Genomic DNA, 18,402 nt, shown 5'->3' with positions numbered 1-18,402 from the left:
CTCTGCCCTCACTGCTCGGACCATACCCTGATGTCAGCAGCACTTTGACCCTCCAATCAGAGACACATTTGAGAGATTGAATTTTCAGCCACCAGTATACAAGTGCACCCTTGGGAGGTAGTTGGCCCAGTGGTTTGGCCCCAGTCCCTGCCTGTGCTTCTAAAAAAACCCCAAGCAACTTGGAGTCTCAGGACCCCAACTAAAACCCAAAGTCCCAGCATGAGACTCTACCCTAAGAGGTCCCACTTCAGTTAGAACCCCCAGGCAGCTCTATGACTACCACAGGCTCTGCTGCTCCATCCTTGTGAGGGGCTAAGAGCACCTGCAGAAATCTTCGACCCTCTAACTTGGGGAAGGAAGGGGAAGGGAGAGACCCCAAACAGGGTCTGGCCATCTGGGATGCTCCTTGGTTTGCCTCAGATCATCTTAAGGCTGCTGAGGAGGAGGGAGAACTCATCTCTGCAGGCCAAGTTCTGACCCACAAAGGGTCATCTGGGCAGACCTGGATCGGGACCCAGATGGCCACGGCTGAGCTCAGGCTCTCCCTGACAGGTGTGCGGGCCCTGGTGAGCATTTTGCAGAGCTGGTACACACTCTTCACCCCCACCGAGGCTACTAGCATTGTGGCTGCCACAGCTGTATCCCACACCACTATCCTGCGCCTCAGTCTTGACTATCCACAGCGGGAGGAGCTGGCTAGCTGTGCTCGCACGCTGGCCCTACAGTGTGCCATGAAGGATCCCCAGAGCTGTGCCCTGTCAGCCCTTACACTCTGTGAGAAAGACCACATTGCCTTTGAGGCAGCCTATCAGATCGCCATTGATGCTGCCACCGGCGGCATGACACATTCACAACTGTTCACCATTGCCCGCTACATGGAGCTCCGTGGCTACCCGCTACGTGCCTTCAAGTTGGCCTCCCTGGCCATGAGCCATCTCAACCTGGCCTACAACCAGGATACCCATCCAGCCATCAATGATGTGCTCTGGGCGTGTGCCCTCAGCCACTCTCTGGGCAAGAACGAGCTGGCAGCCCTCATCCCCCTGGTGGTGAAGAGCGTGCACTGCGCCACGGTGCTTTCAGACATCTTGCGGCGCTGTACAGTGACGGCCCCCGGCCTGGCGGGCATCCCAGGCCGCCGCAGCTCTGGAAAGCTCATGTCCACGGACAAAGCTCCGCTGCGCCAGTTGCTGGATGCCACCATCAATGCCTATATCAACACTACACACTCACGCCTGACACACATCAGCCCTCGCCACTACGGAGAGTTCATCGAGTTTCTGAGCAAGGCTCGGGAGACCTTCCTGCTGCCCCAGGACGGCCACCTGCAGTTTGCCCAGTTCATCGACAACCTCAAACAAATCTACAAGGGCAAGAAGAAGCTGATGCTGCTGGTTCGAGAGCGGTTTGGCTGAGAAAGCAAACAACTCACTGCCGGGGCAGCCTGGGCTCCCAGGTACCACAGGTCAGGCCAAGGACACTGAAACATTCGTCCACCCTGAGAGGACTCTGAGCGCCTGTGGCTGAAGCCAAAGCACCACAGGGCTAAGCATGGGAGAGTCCAACTCTAGCCAATATGCCTTCCTTGGCAAAGTTCTCACTACAGCCCACTGTTCCTGAAGGAGCTGGGCCCTGTAGATTGATCAGAAACCCCACAACATGCCACCTCACGCCCTTATATCCTGCGTGTCCTGGGCATTGGCCCGCTCTCCCTTGGCAAACACAGAACACTGTTCCGTCTCAGGGATCGCTTAACCAGAGAAACAGAAGCATTTATGGTACTGTAAATACTATAGTATATGTGTTGCCAATTACACTGTAAAGTTGTAACTATTTATAATCCTGGTTCTAATTTGATGGGTACTTGAAGTAGCTGTGGGTGGGAAGATAGGCTTGTTTTCTGAGGAGACACAACCATTTCTCAGGTTTCCCTTGCAGAATATATATAGTTTGCAGTGGAAGAGTGGGGGTGGTGGGGAATACAACGACCGGTTAGAATAAATCCCGGGTCTAGTCTATGCAGAAACCCCAGCCTGCAGACACAGGGCATCTATATAGCCCAGTGGTGGGAGAGGGCCAGGGCCAGGACTGGACTTAGACTCTTGCCTCATGAAGCCACAAGGACAGTGAAGCTCTCACTCCTGCCACACACAGCCTCTCTAAGAACCTGTTGAGCTCCTGAGAAGTAAGTGCAGGGGGAGGGTGAAGGTCTGGGAGGCCACTGAGCTCATTAACATTCATCTACTCTGGTCACATTTGTGTTAGAGAGTGTCTGGTTTTATCTCAAACTACGTATGTGTGTATATGTATCTGTATGGCTAAGTACGTGTGTCTCTGTGCATAGATCTGTGCATACCTGTCTTGCACATGTACTTATGTGTGTCTGTCGGGTCTGGGTGTCAGTACATGTCTGTGTGCTGGACTGTGAGTTGTGTGTGAGGGTATACACATTTGTGAACATGTAGGCATACATACCTGTGTGTGTGTGCCTGTCAATGCATGTTCAGTGGGGGGGCACACACAGATGCATGTGTATGAACATGTTTGTGTGTGTGTATGCTTGCTCTCCTTTGGTCTGTCTTTATATGTGTAACTGTGGATATTTTGACATGTAAGTATGTGTTAATTTATGTTTCAGAATCTGCATGAATGTGTCCCTTCTTTTTTTGCCAGATCTCTCTTCCCTATTCCTCCTCATCTCGCTCACCCGCTGAACACGTTCCCCATCTCTTTGCCTCCCTTACTCACCGCTTTCTCAGCAAGCTCCTAAGCACTAGTCTCCGTCTGCCCTAAGAGTGACTCCTTCAGCTCCAGTTCTCTTCTTGCCCTGTACTTGCTTTCTTCCCTTGCCTTTCTACCTCAAGCTTCCTCTGCCTGCCCACTGGTCACTGTTTTGGAGCCTGGGGCTGGAATGCATTTGGCCTTTCCCTTCCTGAGTAGTTTCTACCCCTAGTAGGCAATGCCTGTCTTAGCCCTAGCTGACCTCCACAGTGTATCCTATTCCTGCTACCTTCCTGACCCCTGTGCTCAGCCTGGAATTGTTATAGGAGGTAGCATGGGCTTTCAGAAGAGTCATCTGGATGCCAGTGTCTTGGTGTTTACTGTTTCATGTTTTAGTTCCGAAGTGGGGGGTGGGGTGTGATAGGGAAGGGGTGGTATAGCTAGAGTGTGAACTAAGGACCTCTCTTGTCTGCTTTATGTTCCTTTCTTTGACAAAATGTCACTTTTTCCGCCCCTTCACACTAACCAGTAAGTCGTTTTTGCTGTCTGTGGCTACTTAAGTCTTACTATCCAGCCATGGGCCCCAACAACCTCTCAGCCCAATAGGTTGGTTAGAAAGAAAGAAAAAAGAAGCCACTCCCATTTCTGTATCACGATTGCCGTTTTTTAGCAAGTGTGTGAACTCACAGTGCTTTTCTATGAATAAATCATGGATCACAGAAAATATCATTTTTCTAAAATCAGAATTGTGTTCTCTCAATAAATGGGGCCCTTCTTTCTCTTCTGCATTGCCCTAGGCTGGGACAAGGAATTGGTTGCGCCTCTAGTACAGTGGGTCCCTAGTGGTTAAGGAGATGTGGAATGGAAAATGAAGAACTTCCTGCTACACCACTCCCCTGTCCAGAGCTCACAGGCACTTCAGACCTTGTCCCAGGAAGTAGGTACCACCACGATGGGCAGAAACACCAAGGTGCTGAGAAAATTGGAGGGTATACTCAGAAAAGAATGCAGAGCAACCCTGAGTGCAATAGGGCCTTTTGGCTTCAAAGGCCTTCTCCCCTCAAAGATGCAAGTCTGTCTCTACTCCTAAGCATCCTAGCCCTCAGTCTTTATGTCAACACCCCCTGCCCCCACCATCTTTTGGTGTCAAAGCTGAAGTCCTCTCAGCTTCTCCCTGCTCACACAGATTCCATCTTCCTCAAGGGGACTCTCTAAAATATTCTAGCAATTTCTGTGTCCCTCTCTGATCTACACCCCCCCCTTCCATCCCCAGACACAAAGCTCTGTCAATTTGGCCTCATATGCTGTGGGGACCCCATTACTTTGCAAATGTCACAGCTTCAGCTGCTAGGAAGCTTTACCCAACCCTGCCTAGCCCTCAGGCTTGGAGAGGTGAGAGCAAAATGGGTAGTGAGGGCCCTGACATTGGGTCCTACAGTACATATTCACTGATATCTGAGCTCCTAAGACTTGGAGAAGATGCAGAAAGGGGCCCCAGGGAAGAAGCAGAGGCTAAGAAGGAACTGAGGTAAGAGCAAAGATCTTCCACAAATGAAACCGAATGTTAGACTTCACCTCTGGAACTTTTATTCTCCTGGAAACAATCAATCATCTTTGTTAGTGGTAGCTGAGAGAAAAGGTGTGTGCTCAATTCTGTCGAAGCAGACGTGAGTGTCTATGCACAGCATCCACAAAGGCCCCCACGTGTTCTGGGTCCATGTCAGGGTAAAGTCCATGCCCCAGGTTGGCAATGTAGCGCTGCGGCCCAAAGTCATCCAGCATCTGCTGCACCAGCCGTCCAATCTCCTCCTGGAGGACCAACAGGGCACTGGCTACAGGGGAGTCAGCAAGCCCCTGTACTCCCTATGCATAACCATGACACAGCACGTAGGCATGCTTCTACTCCGTGTTATTCATTCAGTCATTAATTCAAAACAGTTTACGGGATGCTTAGTATGGGCCAGACAACTATAAAAAGAAATTCCTGCTTTCCTAGAGCTCACATGAAACGAACAGCAGGACAAACATACAATAAAGACACACACAGTAATACAACCATGTTCACAGCCATGGGAGTATATACACACACACGTAGGGACCCTGGTTACCTTAGATGCATACAGAGCACAGGGGTCCAGGTTGCCCTGCAAGGTCACCGTCTTCCCCACGCGTTCCCTGAAAGCAAAGTCAGTGCCATGTCCTCGTGACTGCTCGTGTGGCAGCTGCTCCCTCTCCACCTCATCCTCTATCACTCACCGGGCTTTCTTTGGGGCCACTGTCCAGTCAAGCCCAACCACCTCGTAGCCAGCGTGGGCCAGTTCTTCCAGGGCAAAATGTCCATCTTTAGCAAAGATGATCTGAGGGAAAGGACAGATTCCTGAGGCAACAAAAGGCCTGCCTTTGCCCACTAACTTATCTTGGCTGCGCCTCTGCTGCCCTCCAGTGGTCACTTCAGTCCCTGAATGTTCCACAGGCCCACCTTCACTTACTCCATCCCCATCCTTACCATGGGCACTGGTGCCAGGCCTGCCTCCTGCAGCCTGGCCTTCACCCGCTTGGCCACATCACGAATGTAGGGCAGTGCAAACTTACTGAAGAGCTGTGGGCCAAGATGCCCTGCATGGGACTCAAAGAGCTGCAATGCCTACAGTTGGAGGGGAGGAGGGGATGGTAAAGACAAATACATAACACACAAAGTATCTCAGACCCCACACACACAACGTGTCTCAATTTCTCCTGAGTAACTTCAGACCCTCATACGGCCTAAGCCTGTAAATCCAGTTCCATTAAAAAAGTTCTGCTTTCTCCACATACCAGTGCTAGCTTTGGTCTTTGAATGCATATAGCACTGCGAATGTCAATGACAAGTTTGGACCTAGGTGCTCCAGTCAGATCATCATAGGCCAAGCTTCTTTCCTGCTGGGCATTATGACACCTACCCTCTCAGGTGTAGGGAACCATACTGCTTCTCATTCTTCTAGACCCCAAGCCTATTCCTCTCCCTCAGGACCCACCTGGGCACCAGCAGCCACTTGTCCCACCAGATATGGGACCAGAGCATCAGTGAGGATGCGAAGCAGCTGGTGACTAGCCTGTGGTTTCTGGTAAAGCCAACGTTTGGCCTGAGCCATGGTGCTTGAGCCGCCACCCTCAATCATGTAGGTCATCAGAGTCCACTGCAAAAGGAATCAAAGAGAATGTCGTAGGCATAGAAGCCAGACTGATACTTACTTCCCTTGTCTACGCCAGACCCACCAGAATGATTTCCCCATCCCCAAGTCCCTGCCTTGCTCCACATTACCGGGGCACCAGCAAAGCCAATCAGCGGCACACGCCCAGCCAGCTGTTGTCGGGTAAGGGTGATGGCCTGGAACACATAGCCCAGCTCGGAGGTCACTGTTGCTGGATCCCGGAGACGTTCTAAGTCCCGTTCTTCTCTTAATGGCTCTGGGAAGCTGGGCCCTTTGCCAGGCACCATAGTCACCTCCATGCCCAGTGCCTGGCAAGGAAGAAAATACCTGGATTTCCTACCTATAACTCTAGGAGGAAAGGCTCTGTTCAGCCCATGCCAAGAAGGAAGAAAAGGAGAATGAAACTTGGTGAAACTCCATCTCTTTCAGCCCAAGTTTTTCCCTCTGTCCAATAAAGATAAGTGCTTATCTTGAGCCTTGACTATCTTTACTCTTTCTTACCCATCAGGTTTGAACGGGTACCTGGGGTACAACAAGGATGTCAGAGAAGATGATGGCAGCATCCAGAGGGAAGCGACGCAGTGGCTGTAGGGAATAGAAGACAGGTTACTAGGAGGCAAGCTGAGGGCATAAATACCTACCTCCCTTTTTCATAGAGGCCTCACCTGCAAAGTCAGTTCACAGCAGGCCTCTGGGGAGCGACAGGTGCTGAAAAAGTCCTGGGCAGCCCGAGTTTCCCTAAACTCTGCAGACAGAAGAGGGAAAGCAGGGCCCAACCCTGAGGAACCTCTGGATCTCTCCCCTGCCCCTCAAAATCTTTTAATTCTCTAGAGTTTCACTTGGATTCCGGGGCCCTGACCCTGACCTGGTAAATAGCGGCCTGCCTGGCGCATGCACCAAACGGGAGTGTAGTCTGTGTCTTCTCCCCAGGCTGCTCGCAGGAACGTGTCATTCTTCAACTCTGGAAAACCCTGGGATCTGGAGATCAGGAGGGGGTGGGGGGGGTAGGCGTCAGTAAGCTTGGCCAAGGGTTGGGGAAAGGCCCGGGTTCTTAAGGCGGATTCATTCTGACACCATTATCTGCCTTCTCCAGCCAGTTCCTAAGCTGTGGCTCCCGGCCCGTTCCACCTCTTCTTTGCCTATCAGATGGTGCACAAGACTAGAAGGGCCCGCGCTGGGGCCTCTATCTTCCACACAGCCCCAACTCCCCCAAGCTCAAAGCCACTGGAGAACCTGGGGGAAGGGCGTAATGAAAGCCCAGTAAGAACTGATCAGGGTCTTTGGACCAGAAAAATCTCAGGAACACGGCTACCAGTTGGCCGGTTCGGAAGCTGGTGGACCCCCAGGATAGGGTACACTGAATGAGAAATCAGAGAAGACGGTCCCAAAATAAGGATCCTAACTGAGGATAAGAAAATCCTAGAGACATCCCCTAAATGAGTCTCAGGAATCCATGTGTAGAGGATTAGGGATTCCAGAGACAGGAATCGGGTTGGGAATTCTCCAAGGTCGGGAAAGAGGGGTATAGGAACAGATTCCTGAATTGGAAGAGTCAGGTCAGAAATCACGCGGGCCATACCAAGTGGTGCAGAGAACTCACCCCAACCCGTTCGCCTCCATGATAAGCCTTGGGTAACTGCGAGCACAGTCCCCACTGTAACTTGAACCGGAGCCTGTGAGATCAAGCTCCACCCCTTCCTGGAGGGAGTCAGGACAGCCGCCATGTTGAAAGTCACATGATCAGACACGGGCATTAGCTCCGGGGCTGCCCCGGGTGCTGCCGGTAGGACCCCCGACTACCGTAAAATCCGTAAAATCCACCGTAAAATCCGCTGTAGCGTCGCAGCAACAAACGCCCCCACCCCTCTCCTACCCTCCCCACCGCCAAGAACTCCGCAAATAACTACACCTTACCGTGGCATCAGGAATCTCCTCTTCTCTGATGGCCTGGAAATCCGAGAGTTTCAGCCGAGACTCACTTTTACTCCCATGCTCCATGATTCTAACAATCAGGCCTAGCGACCAGGCACACAGTAGATTAAAGAACCAAGCTCTACAGGGAAATGAAATAATTAAATATTTACGTTACCGGGGCACCCGGGTGGCTCAATTGGTTAAGTGTGCGGCTTGTGATTTCGGCTCAGGTCATGATATCATGGGTCCTGAGACTGAGTCTTCAGTGGGACCCCACACTCCTCTGGGAGTTGGCTTGGGATTCTCTCCCTCTGCCGCTCCCCGGAATTCATGTGTGCGCACAGTGCGGTAGCTCTCTCTCTCTCCTTAGAATAGTGTTTTTTTTTTTTTTTTTTAAAGATTTTATTTATTTGTCAGAGAGAGAGAGGGAGACAGAGCAAGCACAGGCAGACAGAATGGCAGGCAGAGGCAGAGGGAGAAGCAGGCTCCCTGATGAGCAAGGAGCCCGATGTGGGACTCGATCCCAGGACGCTGGGATCATGACCTGAGCCGAAGGCAGCTGCTTAACCAACTGAGCCACCTAGAATAAGTCTTTTTAAAATATGTATTTATATTACCTACTAAGAGGCGGGCACGATAGTAGATGCAGAAGTTAACAGCGGTTATCAAGACAGCCCTTTCCTTTAAGGAGCTACAGACTGGTGGATCAGCAATCATAATAGTAAATGTTTCAAGAGGAAAAAACTAGAAGTAGCTAGCAAGGGCTCTTCCTATAACTGGGGAAAGCAGTAGGGGTGTTCCAAATAGAGGGAACAGCAGGTGCAAAGAGAAGAGGCCAAAGAACAAATGGCTATTGTGGGAACCAGAAGACCCATCTGCTGGAATTAAAGAGGCTAGAGGTGTCTTCAGAGTCCGGGTCATGCATGCCCTTATGAGATTCACTTGTCCACTTTATTCTGTAGTAGCACGGTAGCATACAAATAGCTTGGAGAGAAGGGAAGAGGGGCACTATGTTCCCAGCTTTCTAAGGAGAAAATAAAAGGAAAACCGTCAAAATTACACGGGATCATATATTATTTCTTTCTTGATAACTTTGATTATTTGAAAACTAAATCAAAACAAAATTTCCATCCAAATGTCCATCAACGGATGAATAACAGATAAACGGATAAACGATATGTAGTGTATACATAAAACAGAGTATTAGTCGACCTATAAAAAGAAATTAAGTTCTATTCATGCTATGATATTGTTGCAATATTATTCTAAGTGAAATAAGACAGACCCAAAAGGAAAATATTATATGGTTCCATTTATGAAATATCTAGAATAGGCTAATTCATAGAGACAGAAAAATAGATTAGAGTTTATCGAGTAGGCCATGAGGAGTTAGTGCTTAAAGAGAAAGCCCTGCTGTTTGGAATGATGAAAAGGTTTTGGAAATAGGTAATTGTACTCTTAAAGTGGTTAACTCAGCAAATTTACGCTTATTTTACTACAGTTTTTAAAAATATATAAAAAACCATCATACATTTTAAATGGGTGACTTATATGGAATATGAATTATATCTCAAAAAAACTTTTTAAAAAACTGTTTGCCAGGGAGGGTGGGAGACAAAGTTTCCTTATACTTCACCAACAGCTCCTGTCCATTTTTTTTTTTTTTTTTTTTTGCCTCCATCCTATCTACCCACCTTGGACCTGTCTTCCCGCATTGGACCTTTCCTCTCATCTGGTTCAGAATTACTGGGAGAAACTGGATAATGATCACCAGTGTCCTAGGATTAGGAGTAACAACCAGGATGAACGCTGAACGACTCAAGGCTCCTATCAGTGGTAGGGCTGAGGAGGGGATTATTCTCCCAAATATTTTAGCAATACTGTCCCTAGGATGAGGAGCTAAGAGGATGTCTATCAGATTTTTAAAGAGTCTTCTGGATGTAGTGTGACTCGTCGGAGTGGGAAGGCAAAAACGGGTCAGAGAACCAGAAAAATGTCTGTTCCAATGATCCAGCCTAGATAGGATGGCGGTTCAATGAGGGTATAAAATGGTGGAAGCAAAGAGGACAGAGAGAGATGGATCAGGTAAAGACAACTGAACTTGGGTCTGGTTGGCTCAGTACGAGGCACATTGGTTTGTAGTAAGTTTAAGTATCTGAGTACACAGGGAAATACGGCAGGCGCGTGGGTGCCCTTAGTCCAGAACTTACGGCGAAGGCTGGCCGAAGGCGGGGCCGAGCGTGGTGGGAAGCTTGGTCAGCCTTCGCGGCTGCGGCTCCGAGAGCCGAACCGCCGCCCCTGGGCTCTCCTTTGCCACTTCACCATGGCAGGCCCAGGACCGGGCGCGGCTCTAGAGTCCCCGCGGCAGCTACTGGGCCGCGTGCGCTTCCTGGCAGAGGCAGCACAGAGCCTCCGCGCTGGACGGCCGCTGCCGGCGGCGCTGGCCTTCGTGCCACGCGAGGTGCTCTACAAGCTTTACAAGGACCCGGCGGGTCCGTCGCGCGTGTTGCTGCCCGTGTGGGAGGCGGAGGGCCTGGGGCTGCGTGTGGGAGCGGCGGGCTCCGCCCCTGGTACCGGCTCCGGGCCCCTCCGTGCGGCCCGAGACAGCATTGAGCTCCGGCGCGGCGCCTGCGTGCGAACTACCGGCGAGGAACTGTGCAACGGCCAGGGGCTCTGGGTGAAGCTGACCAAGGTACTCCCTGGCCTGCCCTGGGCCCCGTAGAAGACCCCTGGCGCCAGGGCACCTCCAGGCCGTTCCCTTCCCATCCCCCATCTTGAGGGAGCACTGCGTTCCGTGTCCTTTGCCTTGGGCTGGGCTGGGCAGGGCGCTGGGCAGTTCCCAGACGGCTGTCTCTGTCTTGCGCGTCCCGGCAGGAGCAGCTGGCAGAACACCTGGGCGACTGCGGGTTGAACGAAGGCTGGCTGCTGGTGTGCCGACCGGCGGAGGGCGGGGCCCGCCTCGTACCCATCGACACTCCAGACCACCTCCAACGGCAGCAACAGCTCTTCGGCGTGGACTACCGACCGGTGCTCAGGTCCTGCACTTGAAAGGGCGGGGCTTGCTGCCGATCAGCTCGGCCCAGAAGGGTTGGGAACTAAGCTGGCACAGGCCCGGAGGTGGGATAGGGAGTGAAGGCAGGGTTAAAGGCAGGAAGGGGCGGGACCTGAATGGAGATGGGGTGGAGCTTCTGGAGGCCCAGTCTGGTGGAGATGGAGCTCTGGAGACAGCTCCCTGGGGGTACCCCGCTGCCCACTGATGTCTCCCCGTTCCCTACTCCGTGCCGGCAGATGGGAACAGGTGGTGGACCTGACATACTCTCATCGCCTTGGATCAAGGCCCCAGCCAGCCGAGGCATACACGGAAGCTGTACAGAGATTACTGTGAGTGAGCTGGGGTGGGATAGGGAGGAAGAATCTCCAGGTCTGGGCCTGGCCTAATTAGGGACTTGGGGTTGCTTAGCTATGTGCCCCCGACGTGGACCTACGAGTGCGACGAGGACCTGATCCACTTCTTGTACGACCACCTGGGCAAGGAGGATGAGAACCTGGGTAGCGTGAAGCAGTATGTGGAGAGCATAGACGTTTCCTCCTACACGGTGGGTTCTGGGACTCCTCCCACCCCAAGCAAGAGGTCATTTCTTGCTAGATCCAGAGCCCTCACCTTTAGGCCAGGGCCAAACCTGAATTCCTACAGGCCAGACTCAGTCCAGCACCCCATTTCGGAAGTCCTGTGGGAATGCCTAGACACTTCCACCCATACCAGCCGTGCTTTTAAGCCTCCATGTGCAGGGAGTGGGGTAAACACTGTCTCCACTTCTCTGCCCCTCCCCAGGAGGAGTTCAATGTGTCCTGCCTGACAGACAGCAATGCAGACACCTACTGGGAGAGCGATGGGTCCCAGTGCCAGCACTGGGTACGGCTTACCATGAAAAAGGGCACCATTGTCAAGTGAGTGGGCTCTGAGGTAGGACAGAGTGGGCGGGCCCCATGCCTGTAAATGTACACAGACCCATGTGCATCCTCTGACCACTCAGGAAGCTACTGCTCACAGTGGATACCACAGATGACAACTTTATGCCTAAGCGAGTAGTGATCTATGGGGGCGAAGGGGACAACCTGAAGAAGCTGAGTGACGTGAGCATTGACGAGTGAGTGAACAGGCTGGTCTGGGAGGGAGAATGGGGCATGATCCTAGCAATGGGGCCTGGCCCCATTTGGAAGCAGAAGGTCAAGTGAGAGCCCAGCAATCCCTGAAGGCAAGGGGTACTCAGAGTGCCTCTCATCCATCTCGTCAGGACCCTGATCGGGGATGTGTGTGTCCTGGAGGACATGACCGTTCACCTCCCAGTCATCGAGATCCGCATCGTCGAGTGCCGAGGTGGGGCTTCAGGCTCTAAGGAGGGAAAGGGAGCCCCAGTGTATAGACAGTGGCTAGTTGGCAGTGAGTGTGGAGAAGCATTGGGCTTGGAGTTGGGATGAGGGGAATAGTTGAACTATCTCTGGGAGATGAAGCTTTGGGCCTGAGCCACGTGGGAGGCGCCAGGGGTAGGCCTGCCTTAAAGCTGCAGAGGTGGTTGGGCTCATCTGGAAGAGGAACAGAGTTGGGATCCTCAGGCCTTGCAATATAGTGAGGGATGGAGAAACCCGCAAAGAATATAATAATCAAAGTCAGATAAGTAGAAAGGCGTCTCAAAGGTCCCAAGTTTCTGAAAGCCTGAGCATTCAGGGGCCATTCTCAGATCTGAGGGCCAAGGAGGCAGCAGGTGCCCTAAGTAACTTCTTCCCCCAGATGATGGGATTGATGTGCGTCTTCGAGGGATCAAGATCAAGTCGTCTAGACAGCGGGAACTAGGGTTGAATGCAGACCTGTTCCAGCCGACCAGTCTGGTGCGATACCCACGTCTGGAAGGCACGGACCCTGAAATTCTGTACCGCAGAGCTGTTCTCCTGCAGAGGTGGCTGTGGTCCTGTGCCTGCCCGGCCCTTCCTTTCCCCTAGTCCTGAGCCTCATTCGTCAGTAGGAAGGAGGTTCCCCAGGCCCTATACTGTAAGCTGTTCCACTTTGAGCAGCCCCTGAGCCCTACCTTCTCCTATCCTTGTGTGTTGGGGAGTGAGGGAGTCTTAAATTCATGCCATCCTCTTTAGTTGCACCATCTTTACCCACTCACCCCAGATTCATAAAGATCCTGGACAGTGTCCTGCACCACCTGGTACCTGCCTGGGACCACACGCTGGGCACCTTCAGTGAGATTAAGGTGAGCCTGGCCCGCCTAGTAGTGGTGTCAGCAGTGGGCTCCTCCCTTCTGCTCATGCAAGTGCTCTCTCTTCTACAGGGTTCTTAAAAGCTACTCTAGGCCTGGACCTTTGTTGGGCTCTAGGAACGTAGGAAGAAAGCCAGACACAGGTCGTTAAAATGTAGTGTTTGGGATGCCGTTCTCCCAGATAGTGTGTAAAATGTACAAAAACTGGGGGAGGAGAAGTAACAGTGTAGACAGGGAAGCTGCATGGAAGGTGTGCACTGGAAGTTATTAGCTGCCGAAGATGACGAGAGAAGTGCCCCAGGTAGATGTATGTATAACTTGGGGATGAGACTGGGTAGGCAAATAGGAGGCCCTGATAGCAGAGGGCAGTTTGGGCCAGGCTGTGAAGGAGGGACTATGTCCTAGGTCCCTGGAGCCATTGGAAGGGTTTTAAGTAGGGGATAACCAGGTTTGATTTGGAGCGGGGGGCGGTGTTTAGAAAGCTCCCCCAGGTGACTGGACTAAGGAGGGATTGAAGACAAGGAAGGGGAGGGTATTGGGGAAGGACTAGGCATGGACTAGAGTTAGGAATCAGGTCCAGGCATAGAAGAAGGTTCCAGAGCCTGGACAGACACTGACTGCCTGCCAGTCTTGCTCTGGCCACATCTCCTCATCAGCAAGTGAAGCAATTCCTGCTGCTGTCACGCCAGAGGCCAGGCCTGGTGGCCCAGTGCCTGCGGGACTCGGAAAGCAGCAAGCCCAGCTTCATGCCACGCCTGTACATCAACCGGCGCCTCGCCATGGAGCACCGTGCCTGCCCCTTAAGGGACCCTGCCTGCAAGAATGCAGTGTTCACCCAGGTCTGGACCACCTGGGGTCGATCTAAGGGAGGGTCAGTAAAGGGTCTGGGGTGGGGGCTGGGCCTAAGTAAGGCCTTCGGGCCAGAGTAGGACAAGATCTTGGCACAGACTTTCCTACAGCTCCCTTCCCTTTCCCTGCCCCCAGGTTTATGAAGGCCTCAAGCCCTCTGACAAGTATGAAAAGCCCTTGGACTACAGGTATGGCATGAGGATGAGGGACTTGGACTGGGCACACATAAACTATACCTCCCCGCACACTGCCTCTAAAACCCCTCGTCATTACTCCTGTGGCCCCCATCTCTCGCTGGTGAAATGTTCTGAGCCCCGACCCAGCATGGGAACAAAGATCCACCCCTTCTTACAGGTGGCCCATGCGCTATGACCAGTGGTGGGAGTGTAAATTCATTGCAGAAGGCATCATTGACCAAGGTGAGGCCCTGGGGAAGGATAATGAGGGTCCTGCCCTATGTAGAGTGGTAGAGGCTTCTGGGGTCACAGCTAATCAAGATAGAGGACCAGTTTATTACCTCTTTATGGGGGCTGGAGCTCTTGAATGCTCCAGCTGAGAGCATCTGTGTGTCATTTCAGGGGGTGGTTTTCGGGATAGCCTGGCAGACATGTCAGAAGAGTTGTGCCCTAGCTCAGCAGACACCCCTGTGCCTCTGCCCTTCTTTGTGCGCACAGCCAACCAGGTAATCTCCTATCCCTACTTCTCCAGTTGTTTCTGCTGTTCGTCTCTGCAAACCTCCCAGGTGCTGAACTAGAGAGGGGCCAGAGGAGGGACCAGGTTGCCTAGGGCGGCCTCTGGGCAGACAGGGAAGGAGGAGCCATTTTACAATCAGAGGGACCACTCAGGGCTTCCGGTGGAAGGTGTGCAGGCAAGTCTTTGGAGAGTCTGGGGCAATAAAGTAGGGTCCATTCCATGCCATGCTAATAGCTCTTGTCTTGGGAGCAGGGCAATGGCACTGGGGAGGCCCGGGACATGTACGTGCCCAACCCCTCCTGCCGAGACTTTGCCAAATACGAGTGGATTGGACAGCTGATGGGGGCTGCCCTGCGGGGTAAGGAGTTCCTGGTGAGTAGCCAAATCTGTGCTTCCATTGGATCAGCCTGGCCCCTGGAAGGAAGAAGGGCCAGCTAAACCTGGGCAGCCCAAGATGAGGATACAATGGTATTTGTCCCATAGGTCCTGGCTCTGCCTGGTTTCGTGTGGAAGCAGCTGTCTGGGGAGGAGGTGAGCTGGAGCAAGGATTTCCCAGCTGTGGACTCCGTGCTGGTAAGTAGGGCCTGGACCCAGTGTTTCCTCTGCACAGCCCCTAAATGTCGCTGTTCCCCGAGGGTGTCCTGAACCTTCTCTAACCTCACACATGCTCCTTTGCTGATTCCTTCTATTCCCATGGCTTCAACTACTGTCTTTATTCTGGCAGCCCCCAAATCCTTACCTCCAACTCCAGCTTCTTTCCTAAGCTTGGACCCTTATGTGCACCTGCCTGCTGGACGTCTGCCCCAAGATGGCACTTCCGCCTCAGCCCAGTCATCCTCACCTCCCCGCTCTTCTGCCTTCCAAGGCTCCTGTCTCCAAATGGCACCACTGTCCACCCCTTTTCCATGCCAGGCCCCTCAGTGCCACCCGCCACTTCTTCTCCCTTACCTCCTACTTTCTATCACATCTCCCTCTGGCATCTGTCCACTTCTTCCATCTCACTACTGTCCTCCTGCTTCAGGCCACCTTCCCTTGTGACACAACCACTGACTGCAGACCTAGCATTCCTGTCTCCACTCTTAACCCATCTGATTCCTGCAGCCAGAGTAATTCATTTCCTTCCCCTTGTTTAAACCCTTCAGTGGCTCTGCCCCAGGCTTAGGGTAAAATGCAGAACCTGACAAGCCTTATGTGACCTCTGTGTCTCTAGCCACTTGGCTCCAGCCAAACAGATTCCACAGGCCTTTTGCTCTTTCTACCTTTTTTCATGTTGTTCTCTTTCCTGACTTCCTTGTGGCCAAGCAAATTCCCAGCCATCATTTAGGTCTCAGCTTAGATGCCATTTCTTCCAGGACACCTTCTCTGGCAGCCAAGACTGGCGAGGTGTTGTCTTGATGCTTTCATAGTCCTTGTTCCAACCCCCTCACTGCCCTCATTGGCTGCATGGGGACTTCCTTGTCTAGCTGCCTCTCCTGTTTCCCTGTGAGCATCTTGAGAGAAAACAAGGACTGTCTCCACAATGAAAGGCCGACCTCGTTCCCTCTCTCCAACTGCCAGGTGAAGCTCTTGGAAGTGATGGAAGGAATGGACAAAGAGACATTTGAGTTCAAATTTGGAAAGGAGCTAACATTCACCACCGTATTGAGTGACCAGCAAGTAGTAGAGTTGATCCCCGGGGGTGCAGGCATCGTGGTGGGATATGAGGACCGTTCCCGCTTCATCCAACTGGTGCAGAAGACCCGGCTAGAAGAGAGCAAGGAGCAGGTACCACCCAGAGACCAGCAGAACAAGAGCTTTGTGCAGCTCCTTACAGGCGGAGCCCAGCCTGATAGGCCCCCAGTACCCAGTCGCAAGAACTCTGGGCCCCACCATTCCTCTGCCCCATGTTCCTGCTTATCAGTGGGGTTCAGAGATGGCCCTCAGTGCTGAACAGAGATCATGCCCCCACGATCTCTCTGAGTGGAGGCCAAGTACCCCACCACACACTGACTTGGGAGTTGGACCCTCTTCCCTAGCCAGGCCTCTCCCTCCCTCCCCAGGTGGCAGCCATGCAGGCGGGGCTGCTGAAGGTGGTGCCGCAGGCCGTGCTGGACTTGCTGACCTGGCAGGAACTGGAGAAGAAAGTGTGCGGGGACCCAGAGGTCACTGTGGACGCTCTGCGCAAGCTCAGTGAGTATGGGGGTCCGGCAGTGTGGGGGCGGGGGCCTTACAGACGAGGCAGGTTGGGACCTAAGCTCGATTTCTGACCTGGTCCCCAGCCCGGTTTGAGGACTTCGAGCCATCTGACACTCGGGTGCAGTACTTCTGGGAAGCGCTGAACAATTTCACCAACGGTGAGTGGCGGAGGAGAGCGTGGTTCCCGGGTTCGGATTCCACCTGCGGGATACCGAGGCAGGGTAGGAGTTGTAGAGCCTTCCCCGCCATCAGTGCGGACGCTGACGTCCTTCTCCATGCAGAGGATCGGAGCCGCTTCCTGCGCTTTGTCACTGGCCGCAGCCGGCTGCCTGCACGAATCTACATCTACCCGGACAAACTGGGGTGAGTGTGGCTGGAGCGGGGCGGGGCGGGGCTTGCTTTCTGAAGGGACTGGGGCTGTGTCCCTACCCCGTGTCCCTACAGTTCTTCCTAATCTGTGGCCCGTCCGTGCCCCCAGCTACGAAACCACAGACGCGCTGCCGGAGTCTTCCACGTGTTCCAGCACCCTCTTCCTACCACACTACGCCAGGTGGGTCTCCTGGGCACAGGGACCCTACAGAGTGGGGAGCAGGGTAGGGGCGTCACCCTAGGATGGAGGAGGATGGCGAGTCATGAAGTGCACGAACTGGGGCCCCGGCGCCCATAGGCCCCCGTGCACTGGCCCTTGCGGTGCCCCTGGCGCCAACCGCGGTCCTGTCTCCCTCAGTGCCAAGGTGTGCGAGGAGAAGCTCCGCTACGCCGCGTACAACTGCGTGGCTATTGACACCGACATGAGCCCTTGGGAAGAGTGAGGCGGCGCCAGGGGGCAGCCTCGGGCCAGCAGGACTGCGCCTGCGCGGGTCCCACTGGGCGGCGCGTGGGGTGAAGACACAGCCCCTGGCCAGGCTGGGGTCTGCGCTCCTGACTTGAGCCCACAAGCTCGGAAAGACAGCACGCCCCTGTGTCTGGTTGCAGTGGGGGCGGTTGATTGACCCTGGTGGCCCAGCCCCACACACCACAAGCCCTCCGCGAGCTCGGGCTTGCTTCCCGAGTTAGTTCGCGTCTGTGGGAGGGAGTCTAACCGCAAGCCCAGCACAAGCTGCCAGGCCTGAGCTACTTGAAGGGGGCCTTCAAGCTCCCCACCCCATGGACTTTACTTCAGGGTTTTTATGGTTGTTGGGTTTTTTTGTGGGGTTTTTTTTGTTTTGTTTTGTTTTGTTTTTTGGTTTTTGTTTTGGCTCCTCCTTTTTTCTCCTTATTTTTCTCTGGCTTCAGCCAGGACCCAAAGCTAAAACCTCTGGAGGAGAGTGGAGGCTCCTCCCCAGACAAGGCATCGGATAGAGAGGAATGGCCCTCCTTTTTGGACACCTGACCCAAGAAAGAAGCAGCAGCTGAGCTGTCTTTTCCTCCTCTCCCTCTATACCCAAAGTGTGAGCTCTGCCCTTCAACCCAATCTTAACTGAAGGTTCTACCACCTTCCCTGGCTCAGAGCCTCCATCTACTCCACATTACATCTTTACTACCCCCACCATCACACCATTTCCAACACTTATGCATCACCTGATTTCCCATCTGCTGTGTCAGCCCCGAGATGGTGC

General features: G+C 53.2%; 3 protein-coding genes across 4 annotated transcripts in view; 2 read left to right on the top strand and 1 right to left on the bottom strand.

Annotated features, from left to right (window-relative positions):
* The window catches only part of LOC111143185 (zinc finger SWIM-type containing 5), a 218,741-nt gene extending 215,424 nt beyond the window's left edge, over positions 1-3,317 (top strand). Inside the window, exon 14 of the mRNA XM_022496715.1 lies at positions 553-3,317. Coding sequence (XP_022352423.1) covers positions 553-1,415 — 863 coding nt within the window. The 3' untranslated portion in view covers positions 1,416-3,317. The remainder of the gene's footprint in view (positions 1-552) is intronic.
* A 968-nt stretch (positions 3,318-4,285) lies between these two features.
* On the bottom strand, positions 4,286-10,063 carry LOC111143003 (uroporphyrinogen decarboxylase). 2 transcript variants are annotated; one of them, XM_022496390.1, is made up of 12 exons: positions 10,037-10,057; positions 7,827-7,914; positions 7,513-7,610; positions 6,778-6,890; positions 6,578-6,657; positions 6,435-6,497; positions 6,023-6,220; positions 5,736-5,897; positions 5,228-5,365; positions 4,978-5,078; positions 4,830-4,896; positions 4,286-4,530 (listed from the first exon to the last, which is right to left on the bottom strand). In XM_022496390.1, the coding sequence occupies exons 2-12, from the start codon at positions 7,908-7,910 to the stop codon at positions 4,369-4,371; spliced, it is 1,266 nt and encodes a 421-aa protein (XP_022352098.1). In that variant the 5' UTR covers positions 7,911-7,914; positions 10,037-10,057; the 3' UTR covers positions 4,286-4,368. The 2 variants fall into 2 exon arrangements, with proteins under 2 accessions (XP_022352098.1, XP_022352099.1); XM_022496391.1 differs by lacking the exon at positions 7,513-7,610 and having other exon boundaries at positions 4,294-4,530; positions 10,037-10,063.
* Positions 9,982-18,017, top strand: LOC111143002 (HECT domain E3 ubiquitin protein ligase 3). The gene is made up of 21 exons (XM_022496389.1): positions 9,982-10,518; positions 10,701-10,861; positions 11,115-11,207; positions 11,287-11,422; positions 11,659-11,774; positions 11,861-11,974; positions 12,122-12,204; positions 12,616-12,781; positions 13,000-13,081; positions 13,744-13,926; positions 14,072-14,124; positions 14,291-14,355; positions 14,515-14,618; positions 14,882-15,001; positions 15,113-15,202; positions 16,187-16,393; positions 16,669-16,798; positions 16,888-16,962; positions 17,086-17,167; positions 17,283-17,354; positions 17,532-18,017. The coding sequence occupies exons 1-21, from the start codon at positions 10,150-10,152 to the stop codon at positions 17,614-17,616; spliced, it is 2,586 nt and encodes an 861-aa protein (XP_022352097.1). The 5' UTR covers positions 9,982-10,149; the 3' UTR covers positions 17,617-18,017.
* The last annotated feature ends 385 nt before the right edge of the window (positions 18,018-18,402 follow it).

This window comes from Enhydra lutris, unplaced genomic scaffold (assembly GCF_002288905.1).
Source record: "Enhydra lutris kenyoni isolate GAN:26980312 unplaced genomic scaffold, ASM228890v2 scaffoldscaffold9, whole genome shotgun sequence".
NCBI lineage: Eukaryota > Metazoa > Chordata > Mammalia > Carnivora > Mustelidae > Enhydra > Enhydra lutris.
Note: the sequence above shows the minus strand (reverse complement) of the source record. Positions and strands in the feature narration are given on the sequence as shown.